Source organism: Malus sylvestris, chromosome 10 (assembly GCF_916048215.2).
Source record: "Malus sylvestris chromosome 10, drMalSylv7.2, whole genome shotgun sequence".
Taxonomy (NCBI): domain Eukaryota; kingdom Viridiplantae; phylum Streptophyta; class Magnoliopsida; order Rosales; family Rosaceae; genus Malus; species Malus sylvestris.
The window spans coordinates 35,695,751-35,708,100 of NC_062269.1; the positions used below are offsets into that span (position 1 = coordinate 35,695,751).

Here is a 12,350-nt window from a genome sequence, read left to right on the forward strand (position 1 = left end):
AAAAGATTTGATAAAAATTCTCATAAAACTAAACACATTCCTAAACAATTAATGACACAAACTAGGAAAGAATCATTCTTGTCTTGAAAAACACGGCAGTCACTTTGCCCCCTAGATTTAAGGTCGTTCCATCTTCTAGAAAATTTTGGAAAAATAGGAAACATGTAGCTCTATGTCTTAGCTTTCTAGGCTTAAATCTCACATTACTAGGAAAAATCAGGAAAGCCTTCAAATCTTCATTTTTCTACAATTGCACAGTTATGGCGGGAATGTAACTTTTGTAGGATTGAACTATAAAATTTGAATGTTTGGCTCCATAAAAAATTATGAAATTTGGACAAATGATCTTCAGTCTCTTCGCTTCCTTTGGATCCAATTGACCTTGCATCAAAACTTCTTCTGAAGCCGATTTATCATAAAAAGTGTTCTAAGTGCAGAACTTTGCTAAAAATAAATGAAGGAAAGTAATAAGTCTCTTATATAACCAGTTCCTTAACAAAACCTAGGGATAATTGACATGAAAATATGAGAAATAATGCACCTCTGAACAAGCTCGCTACCAAAATATTTGGCAAACTATTGATTGCTTAGATCTAATCTCCAACTCTATAATGTAAATATATCAGTGTCTTACAAAATATATCTTAAACTACAATTATTTTTCAATTGTTTCATTTAGACAACGATATCTTTACATTAAGGGGCGAGGAGAATAAATAGATGTGAAACTTGTCATTCACTGGCTAGATTTGAATTACATATAAAGAGAAATATCATTAAACTGTAATACCAGGTGACGTTTAAACACAATTATTGATGTAAAAGAGAAAAATCATTGATTACTTATGGTATCCAATGATTAACGATATTGTATTGTGGATGCGTGCCGATCATAATAAGCACGTGTTCCCTTACCTACACTGGACAACTACATAGATATATGCATGCATTTCGTTTTCTACAATCAAGACAAGCATCCTCAGTTGTCACCGGATGAAACATTTAACAAATAAAAGGTTGTTATAGATTAATTATACAGTGAATAATTGACATATTTATATAATAACTTCATTTTTGTTCAAGAAATGTTAAGGAAACTTTCTTAAAAGCTGAACTCTCTATATACTCTCTGGCACCTTATGTTTTGGGCACAATGTTTTTTAATAGTGGTAAGAAAGTTAACATTAAATTGTGAGCTTGTAGAAAATTTATAGAAGATTTCATTTTAAAAGAGTCACATTAGCATTTCTCTTTTGTTTATATATGTATCCTCCAAGGTTTTAATAAAGAGTCACATTAGCAATTCTCCGTGTGTATCCCCCAAGGTTTTAATGGGGTCGGGAAAAAGTCCATGCTCTTACTTTCTTACAAATGTTTGATTTGTGAAGTTCGCGGGATATAGTATTATACTGTAATTGCAGGCCATAGCGGGAAAGATTATGACCTAACCAGTACCATGCATTGGAAAATAATATAAGAATTATACAATAAAAAAAGAATTTTTATGGATGCAATCATAACAACCATGCACTTGATTTTAGGCTACAAAGTTGAGCGGTGTTTGGGTCTGAAGTTCTGGTTTGGGCCAAGTTGGTAGAAGGTCAGAAAGGAGGTTGTTAGGCCATCTTCAACCGATCTAATCAAATGATCATAGGATTAAAAATAATTAAAAATAATACGAAAATCGTTTCTAACCGAAGGCTAGACCAAATGACTTGTGGGCCCCATCAGACCCAAACCCCCAAATTAGGCCAGCTGGCTGGCCATTTCCAGCCTTCTAGCGTCAAAATGTCAAGCTTGACATATTGCTAGCTCTCCAGCTCTAGAATGTCAAGCTTGAAATTTTGCCGGCTCTCCAACTCAGCCCATTTGAATTTTTTTTTGGACGAATTTAAAAAAAAAATTCTAATTTTTTTTCTATAAATACCTACATCATTCCTACAACATTGAAAGCTAAAGATAAGAAGTATCACGTAGATAAGAATCCTAACTGAAGATAAGAAGTGTCACATAGATAAGAATCCTATCTATAGGAATGAGGGCATGTACATATAAGGCACATCACCTATTCTCCCCCGGGCAATGTGGGATCTTACAATCCACCCCTTTAGGGGCCCCACGTCCTCGTCAGCACACTTCAGCTGGGGGAGTGGCTCTGATACCAAACTGTCACATCTCAGTCCGCATAGTAAGATATTATCCGCTTTGGGCCACGCCATCACGGATTTGTTCTTAGGCTTCCACCCAAAACTCGTCTCACTATAGGGATGAGAGCATGTACATATAAAGCACATCACCTCCTCTCCCTCGGGCGATGTGGGATCTTACAAAGTAAGTTTGATTAAAGATCAAAATTAGCTTATGACGCGGTTGAGTTCTAGTACAGGATTGTTTGGGAATCATGATTGGTGTTTGATGAGATTTGAGTTAATTTCTTAAGGATCACATAATAAGACTAGGTCCAAAATTCTAGTTTGAGCAAAAAAGGGTAAGATTAAGTGGTGATAGAGCTTTGGTGAGAGAAAGATTTGTGAGGAAATTAAAGACAATGTTAAGGAGTTGTAGTGCTATCAGACTCTCCAACTTAAGCATCATGTAATTAATTCTTATGAATACAAGAAATCGTGCAACAATAAAAGGACCTTCAACTTAATACACAAATCAACGCTCTAAGCGTCACCCTTTCACACCATTTTGTGGAAATTGACTTACTAATTGTTAGCACAAATTCCGAGTGGATAGACGAGGTTTTCCAGGAGCAACTAATGAAGGCGACCAACTGGATAAATGATTATTCTTTCTGAGTCTATGGTTGATTGTTTATCCTAAGTCTTAGTCGGCGAGAAGTCTTTGATTTTTTCGCAAAATAGGTCACTCATTAGCCTTTTTGGCGAACTGGGATGTTCTATGATTGGTTACTCTCAAGTCACATTTAGAGTTCAGCACGCAAACAACTGAACCATTTTTACGATTAAGACACTCATCTCCTTTAAGTATATTTGTCCATACGGTTTAAACTGATTTGTTGGACCTATATTTTCACCAAATGGTTTAGGCTGCCGAACCTAGTGTACATGATCCAGAACTTCACAATGATTTACACAACCTTGTCTTCAGATTTTAGAACTCAAGGCTGAGAGTGTTCATTCCTCAAACGAAGTTACTTGATTAAGAAGTTAGCAACGCATTCCACCACATCACCACATTCAAGTAATTTGCCTAGCCAAGGTCGGTAGCGAATTGGCACACTCGCATTAGAATTCAAGCTGTCAAAGGACATAGTTAGCTCTGTTTTACTTAGTATGCGTGCCACGTATACTTTGTAATTTTTAGGTTCAATACATGGTAGATTGGGCGTGCCCTGTGGGTTCAAGGCTAAACTGAACCATCTTATACAATTTATCACTTTAATATCTTGTTAAGTTACAAGTCTCCGGTTACTGAAACTATAGTTCAATGATAATCTTCTTCACCTGTATGTGATGCACCTAAAGTTCGACTCAAATGAATGAAGATGACGTATTATATTTGTGTAGAGTTTGATACCTAGTTAGTGGCTGATTCATTGTATGGCCTAACTCAATTCCACTATTGACGAAGTAGAATATTTTTGTGTAAAAAAAATAAAGAGAAGATCAATTCTTACCAAAACTTGATTAACGAATTTGTCATTATATATGGATGTATTTGAGTTCTCTTCTCATCTCCCTAAGCTATTTAGAAAACAATTCATATGGTTGCAAAAATATAATCGCATCTCCCTATATATAAACAATAACTAAAACCTGACAACTACTCCGACAGATTGTGGTTTTGTTTGTCGTTGAGAAAGCTCCAAAACTCTATACTTGTTGTAAAATTGACGGTGTGTGCAGTGAAATAAATAAACAAAACACAAAATTTACGAGGTTCCTCTACAGTCAGTGTGACTGGAGTACGTCATCGGGACAACATTAGTGCTTTCATTTATAATCTGAATTAATAAGATTACAAAGATAACTATCATTTCTCTCTGCTGTGAGCCTTGTGGCTTCTCATTTCTTCCTCTCTTCTTCCTTCCTTCTTTTCTCTCTTCTCAGTCGTGTGGCTTGAGTTGATGTTCACACTTTCTTCATTCCATATGTCTTGTATTTATATAAAATAAAAGGGTAATGAAAACAAGTATCGGCCACTCGTAGTGGGAGGACATCTTTGCTTGTTTAGTGGACAGCCGTTGAGTGTGGATCTCTTTTGTTGAGTGGGCATCCATTGATATACAACAATACTTTCATAAAAAGGGAACTTTAAAACAAAATTTCTAAAAGTTCTTTAAAACAATATTATTGACTTTAACAGGAAGGTTCAAGTACGATTCTTTTTCTGTGAATTATGTGTTTTGTAGGAGTCAATTTGGATTTAGTTTGATTTTTCCAATTAAACCTAAATTTTTTAAAAGAAACAAAAGTCAATAATATCATGTCAAATTATGACTATTTACAGTCAAAATGTACACAATTTCAGTGTATTTGGACCTCACATCACAAAAATATCACAGTCGTGATTAATCCCGCCGGAGTTTTAGGAAAAGTAAGATGCTTGAGATGTGCAATGACTGATTGGTGCCGGTTTGCCCAAGCGGCAAACCAGATTACTTTCCTAAAAGTTTCCATTAAATTAAAGAAAGAAACTCAATTTTCTATTAATTTTAAATCCATGGTAATTCCAAAAAAAAATAAAAATCAAATGTGATCCTACTCATTAATGCATAATCCGAATAGAAAACGATACACGTTTTTATTTTGTACATATATTTGTTTAATTTAGTATGTTAATTTTTTTTTAGTTTCTCGTTCGATAACAAAAATAAAAACGCGTATGAGATGCTAAATATAGTGTGTGAAACCACTTTTTTATATAACTAAATTAGCTAAACTATTGTGCTATCCAATCAAGTTCGAATTTCATTTACCGTAATTCGGATAAATTTAATATAATACTTTAAATTGTTTCTAATGTTTTAATCTCGCTTCCAAATAACAAATGAAATGGTAACCGCCATGAATGGTCAGAGTGAATCAGTGCAAATACCGTTCCCACTGTTGGTGCCTCTGTGTCTGTATATAAGAGGACCGATCCCTTACAAACATTCAACAAATTTTACAAAACCGATGAGAGACGCCATGTCTAAGATTCTTCGGGTTCTTGTTTCTCTTCTCTTTCTTCAAGCTTCTGCTTCATGGGCAGCTTCGGATTCTGTCTACGACGGTTTTCTCCAATGCCTAAATACCAAAACGAAGTCATCAAACACAACCCAGTTGTCCAGCATAGTCTATGCCCAGAACAACCCTTCATACACACCAATTTTACAAGCCTACATCAGAAACTCCAGGTTCAACAGAACCTCCACCCCAAAACCACTCCTCGTCGTCACACCCTTAACCGAATCCCATGTCCAGGCCTCCGTCCTTTGCGCCAAGCTCGCCGGCGTACAGCTCAAAATCCGAAGCGGCGGCCACGATTACGAGGGTATTTCGTACTGGTCTAGCCAGACATTTATTGTTCTTGACATGTTTAATCTCAGGTCGATCACGGTGAACATTGAGGACAACTCCGTTTGGGCTCAGGCCGGGGCCACGCTCGGAGAATTGTACTACAGGATTTGGGAGAAGAGCAAAGTTCACGCCTTTCCGGCGGGGATTTGCCAACTGGTTGGTGTTGGTGGACACATAAGTGGCGGCGGATATGGTAACTTGCTCAGGAAGTATGGCCTTGCTGTCGACAATGTCCTTGATGCTCAGATTGTCAATGCGAACGGGGAACTTCTCGATCGAAAATCGATGGGGGAAGACTTGTTTTGGGCTATTAAAGGAGGGGGTGGTGGAAGCTTTGGAGTCATTATTTCGTACAAGTTGAAGTTGGTTTCTGTCCCGGAAGTTGTTACAATTTTTCGGGTTGAGAAAACGTTGGAGGAGGATGCAACCGCCCTCGTTTTGCGGTGGCAGGACGTGGCGCCGACTACGGATGATGGGTTGTTCATGAGGCTGTTGTTGCAGCCTGTGAGTTCTAAAGTGAAGAAGGGTGAAAAGACTGTTAGAGCTACAGTTATAGCTGAGTTTCTAGGCAATGGCGATCAACTTGTGACATTGTTGGGAAAGGAGTTTCCTGAATTGGGGTTAACGAAGGAGAATTGTACTGAGACGAGCTGGATTGAATCCGTCCTCTGGTGGGCGAACTTCGACATTGGAATCTCTCCCGAAGCGTTGCTTGACAGAATGCCAAACGATGCAAATTTCTTGAAGAGGAAGTCTGATTATGTCCAAACCCCGATTTCAAAAGACGGGTTGGAGTGGCTATGGAAGAAAATGATCGAGCTAGGGAAAACAGGACTTGTTTTCAATCCGTACGGCGGGGAAATGAGCCGGATTGCGCCATCCGAGACGCCTTTTCCCCACCGTGCCGGAAACTTGTTCAAAATTCAGTACTCTGTGAACTGGGAGGATGCAGGGGAGGACTTGGAGAAGAACTACACCACAGAAAGCAAAAGGCTTTTCAGTTACATGACCCCATTTGTGTCAAAGAATCCAAGAAGTGCATTTTTGAACTATAGGGACCTTGACATTGGTGCTAGTTCAAATGGGGCTCCTACTTATGAAGAAGGAAAGGTATACGGGGTGAAGTATTTCAATGACAATTTTGATAGGTTGGTGAAGGTGAAGACCGCCGTCGATCCCGAAAATTTCTTCTACAACGAGCAAAGCATCCCAATTCTTCCAAGTAAGGAATAAGAGAACTTAGGAAGTTGATACAAAAGCATGGATTTTTGGTTATTGATTGGTCATAGATTCATAGTAATAAGTTAAAAAAGATATGAAATGGTTACAATTATTGGGTTATTTTGATTCAGTTCTTCTCACAGTGAATATATACAATGTGTTTTTACTTTTATCCAGCTCCAGATTTAATATTTGGTTTTGGATTTATGAGAGATCGTGAGATGTATAAGAAAGTTGAGACAATGTCATTTTTATTGAAGGCTGACTTGACAATTTCTTTCTACCTTGTGTAATGGGGTATGCTTGCCGTGAATGTCATTTTCATCTGATTAGTTTATCCCAGAGAGGACTAGTTCAATCATTGCAAAAAACAAAAATTAAAACGGAAGTAACGGGAATTGATTTTTGCACTTTTTCTTTTTCCGCATAAGAAATGTGCATGATGAGAAAATTAAAGTGTGCAAATTCTAAATAACTATGCTTACGACTAATCTTTTATTTTATTTTATTTGAACAATATGACTAATTGGACTAAACCCTCCAGATGCAGATTCTTCACCTCATATTTTGTGGAAAACCTTTCCTGTCGTCTAAGATTGTAAAAAGTCACAGTATAGGTTCCTTTCACAAATCCATTTAAGTCAAGTCAAGTCAAGTTGCGTTAAAATAGCTGTCATTGAAAACTGCAATTGCACAGAAGCTTCTGTTGGTGGGTTGGTCTTGATTTTGTGGCTGAATCTTGTGACACGGTTAGATTTGAAGGGTGTGGATTATTAGATGGAGTACAATCATTGAAGGTCCCTTGCGACTGAGTTGTTTTCTCATAGAATCATCATGTGATGTGTCTACATAAAGTTATTTGACAAGATGTATAGACACAAAAATATGCGAGTACTGACAACGAAGAATTTTTCGTTTTCTTAGTCCTTGTGCACTTATAAATAAATAGATTTACCTGCAGTTAATATGCTATTGTGATGGTATTTCAAACTAATTACAATATTAATTTGTTATTAAGTTATATACCTGCTAAGATAAACGTTGTGAAGTGTAGGAGATGACCCTTTTGGATTTTGGTCCTCTCTTTTTGGGGATATCACCACATACATGTTTTTACTGTTATTGTTGTGTTGAGTTGCCTTCAATTTCAGGAGCACAAAAAAGTAGAGTGAAAAAGATAAAACAAGTGTGTGTGTTTGAATAATAAGAACTGTTGCTGATTTACTGTTATGATTGTGGATGTTTTGTCGAACAGTAGGGTAATTCCATCCTATCAATAATTTGTGAATGCATTCTCTATTGGGTGCACTCAACCTGTTCGATGAAAGTCCGCAGCCAATTAGCAGTTGATGTAATAATTAAGCTCAAAGAATCCACATACAGTTTGTTGCAGTGCACATTTTTGTAACACCTTGCTTTTCCATGCCCTATAACATTCCCATACAAGATGTGAACATAACTTGTGTGATTGGATGATCAGATACTCAAAATTATAATCTTCCCATACATTTTGTTGCCCTAACCCCGAGCTCCCCAATGGCACTGACTTTGGTTGCTGATTGCAGGTTCACATACAGATGTGAAAAGCGGATCAAAGTCCAACATACCAACGGGGAAGCTACTCAGTTTACTGGTATACCTGCTTATTGCAGGTTGGTAAGAGGGAATGCTTTCCTAGCCAATACTACGATCCATTGTATGTAAATATTTTTAATTCTTCGTAAGTTCTTAGCATTTGTACGTACTAAGTCGATCGTGCTTCCTCTTTTAACTTATATTTTGTTTGACACTCGTTATAGCGTGAAATGGAGTAAAACGGAACAAAGATAAACAAGAAGCATCACTCGAATAAGAAGGCATTGTAGGGAGATAAAAAACAACCCTAGTTTCAGTAAGAAGACATTCAGGTAATGGCTCATGCATATAGCATGTTCGGCTTTCTAGCTTGTTTGGGTAATGTCTCATGCAATAGTTGTTCCTGGTAATTTCTTTAGAAATAAACAAGTATCCTTGTGTTCCCATCAGGGAAAGTAGAATATTAAATAGATTGGTTGGGCTTTTTGTTCATCTTTCAAGCACATAACAACTAACGATAGATATTAGGCAGCCTCAACCAACGTATACAAGTTCCTAACTTTACTTGTATCTCAATAAGAGAATTATAACCTTCTTTAAATAAATAGAAATTGTTTTCAACGAATAGATACTTCTTTAAAATAAATGGAAATTGATGTCAAAGTGACTATGAGATAGAGGCTCGGGCAAAAGAAGTAGAGGAAGACCTAAAAAGATTCTAAAGGAGATGACTATCATAAACGATATGGAGTAATTGGAGCTAACGGAAGACTTGGTGTAAAAACCGAGCGTAATAGCATTTTAAAATTTATACAGCCGACCCCACTTAATTTGACAAATCTTCATAGTTGTTGTAACTATTCCATTGTCACATAGATCAAAAATTCAAATTGAAAACGTATTAAATTTTTGTATTAGATTCATGTACAGATAGTTATTTGTATGAAAAGTCTCTTGTTTGGCAAACGTTTATGAAAGGGCTCTTTTGTTAGTCAATCGATTGTGAAAAGTCTACGCATATATCTTTTCAATTCTTCCAACTCATCTTACCTATATAAGCGAGCTTAGAGCTCATACCATTTCACATACGTAGAACAAATAAAGATGGAGATCTCCCACATAAAACTACTTCCCCTACTACTTTTCTTCCTTCTAAATTCAGTTTGTTCTACAACTTCGAACCCGATTTCGGAAAGCTTTGTCCCTTGCTTTTCATCCCGCATACATTCTAACTCAACAACCAAAATCATCCTCACCGAAAGCACCTCGGATTATTCCTTAGTCTTGCAATCCTCCATACAGAATCTCCGATTCTTGAACACATCAACACCGAAACCACATGCTATTATTACTCCTTCTCAATACTCTCATGTTCAGGCAGCTGTGGTATGCGCCAAGAAAGACGGCATACAAATAAGAACCCGAAGCGGGGGCCATGACTACGAGGGCCTATCTTATGTATCCGAAGCTCCTTTCATCATCATTGATCTTTTCAATCTTCGGTCTGTCGATGTTGACATAGAGAATGAGAGTGCTTGGGTTGAGTCAGGTGCTACTCTCGGAGAGTTGTACTACACAATCGCACAAAAGAGTAAAATTCATGGATTTCCAGCAGGGACATGTCCAACTATGGGTGTGGGGGGACATATTAGCGGAGGTGGATTTGGCACTATATTCCGAAAATATGGTCTAGCAGCTGACAATGTTATTGACGCTAAGATTGTTGACGTTAATGGCAGGATTCTGGACAGAAAATCCATGGGAGAAGAACTCTTTTGGGCTATTCGAGGTGGGGGAGGCTCAAGCTTTGCAGTCATTTTGAAATGGAAACTTAGGTTGGTTCCTGTTCCTCCATCTGTGACAGTTTTCAAACTTTCACAGACCATAGAACAAGGCGCAACCAAACTATTTTCGAAATGGCAAAACATTGCAGATACGCTTCATGAAGACATTTTCCTACATTCAGTCGTAAGTGTTGGAAATAAAGCTGGCGCAAATGGTGGCAAAACTATTATAATTGAATTTGGTTCCTTGTTTCTTGGGCCAGTCGAGAAACTTCTCCCTCTGATGCAAGACAATTTTCCGGAGTTACGTTTAGACCGCAGCAACTGCACTGAAATGAGCTGGATTGAGTCTGTTCTATATTTCGCCGACATCTCAATAAACGAGTCGGAAGCTTTGCTCAGGAGAACACAACAATCTAAGAGCTTCTTCAAAGCAAAATCAGACTACGTGACTGAACCAATTTCGGAAGCTGGCTTGGAAGGTTTATGGCAAACACTGATTGAAGTAGAAGCTTATTTGATATTGACACCTTATGGTGGAAAGATGAGTGAGATTTCAGATTCGGAAACTCCTTTCCCACACAGAATCGGCAACATATTCGGAATCCAGTATATGGTCACTTGGGATGATGGCAAGGAAACTGAGAAACATGTTGGCGGGATGAGAAGGCTGTATGACTACATGGAACCATATGTTTCAAAGTCCCCAAGAGGTGCCTATTTGAATTATAGGGATCTTGACTTGGGGAGGAACAATGCTTGTAATACAAGCTATGGACAAGCAAGCATTTGGGGCTTGAAGTATTTCAAGAATAATTTTAGGAGACTTGTTCATGTGAAGACCTTAGTTGATCCTGCTAACTTCTTCATGGATGAACAAAGCATCCCTTTGTTCCCATCTAGGAAGAAATAGATTGTTGGTATTTAAAATTTACTTACTCAATACCAAAATATGCTGATGGTAAGTTTACAAACTTTATCACACCTCTTGGGAAAAAATACTCTGTAAAAGTTTTTAACTCTTATTGATGGAATGGAAATTACTTCAAACATACATAGACATCCCTCTTATAAAGATTTTACAAGACTTTCTAAACATAGCATTGATTGTTGTCCATGCTAAAAGTCATATTGGCTGCTGCTTGTTGGAAAACAAGGCAGCTTGCGTACAACAATTTCAACCATTGTCATTTATTCTTATTCTCATTCATTTTGCTTTTGACTTCCAACATGATGGGTTGAAAACTTGGAATTAGTTTTCCAGTCAATCATACTAATGAAAAGTGTCATATTTCTTTTTGGTCATTTTAAATGATAAAGGATTAAGTGAGATTAATTTCTCAGTCAAAGGTCACAAGATGCAAACCATCCACCTTCAAACTTGAAGGAGGGAAACTTTCTTGTCCCAAGAACGTTTCCAAGGCTTCAATGCAGAGTTTAGAATTATACTGTTGTTTGTCACAATGAATCCTGAAAAAGACTTAGGTAACCATGTTTAGTGGGCCACCAATTGTGCTTTGAGTTTCATAGGAGAAAATAGGAATGGTCTTGCTAGGCCCAAAACTATGGCTAGAATTATATAGAAATTTTTTTTAGGGGTTTAGTTTCTATTTCTCTAAATGTTACTTTGGGATGCTATTCACACTTCTTTTTTCAATTTTTAGTCGTCTTATGAAAAGAAGTAAAGAAGGTCAAAGGATAAAAATTAATAGGATGTGTGTAGGAGGTAAAAAGGGTGTGTGGATAACATTACCTTTTAATTTTTAGACAATCATGAGCATCTTATTATCTCTTGTGTGTTTGGAGTTTGTCTTAAAGGTAGTGTACACACCTTTGAATTGAAAATAAAAGAACGGACAAACAAACGAAATATAACTATGAACATTATTTTATTAACAGAAAACAAATAAACGAGATTACCAAGATGAGTACAAACTGAGGGCTACATCATGACTGAGTTGTTCTAAAGTGAATAACAAGTATCCTATTTATAATAAATCAAACATAATCTCTAACAAAACCTAATCCTAACGGTTGAGCCCAAATCCTAAACTTATTATTTTCCTACACCCCGATCAAACTCATGGTAGTAAACAAATGAGTTTGCCAACAAGTAGATGTGGATGCAAGCTCCATTAGTCTAACAGACAGCCAAGCTCTACTACGCAGACAGACAGATAGGAGGCTCCGTTACGCTAACAGGTAGATTCAAATAGGCATATTCACATTCCAGTAGACA

At 37.2% G+C, this 12,350-nt stretch overlaps 2 protein-coding genes across 3 annotated transcripts; both read left to right on the forward strand.

Moving 5' to 3' along the window:
* Nucleotides 1-5,009: 5,009 nt before the first annotated feature.
* LOC126586246 (berberine bridge enzyme-like 21) lies at nt 5,010-8,589 on the forward strand. Of its 2 annotated transcripts, XM_050251029.1 has the most exons (3): nt 5,010-6,753; nt 8,318-8,448; nt 8,552-8,589. In XM_050251029.1, exons 1-2 carry the CDS (start codon nt 5,025-5,027, stop codon nt 8,410-8,412), a joined length of 1,824 nt encoding a protein of 607 aa, XP_050106986.1. In that variant the 5' UTR covers nt 5,010-5,024; the 3' UTR covers nt 8,413-8,448; nt 8,552-8,589. The 2 variants fall into 2 exon arrangements, with proteins under 2 accessions (XP_050106986.1, XP_050106985.1); XM_050251028.1 differs by lacking the exon at nt 8,552-8,589 and having other exon boundaries at nt 8,318-8,541.
* A 585-nt stretch (nt 8,590-9,174) lies between these two features.
* Nucleotides 9,175-11,165, forward strand: LOC126586247 (tetrahydroberberine oxidase-like). The gene has a single exon (XM_050251030.1). It carries the CDS (start codon nt 9,432-9,434, stop codon nt 11,022-11,024), a length of 1,593 nt encoding a protein of 530 aa, XP_050106987.1. The 5' UTR covers nt 9,175-9,431; the 3' UTR covers nt 11,025-11,165.
* Nucleotides 11,166-12,350: the final 1,185 nt, after the last annotated feature.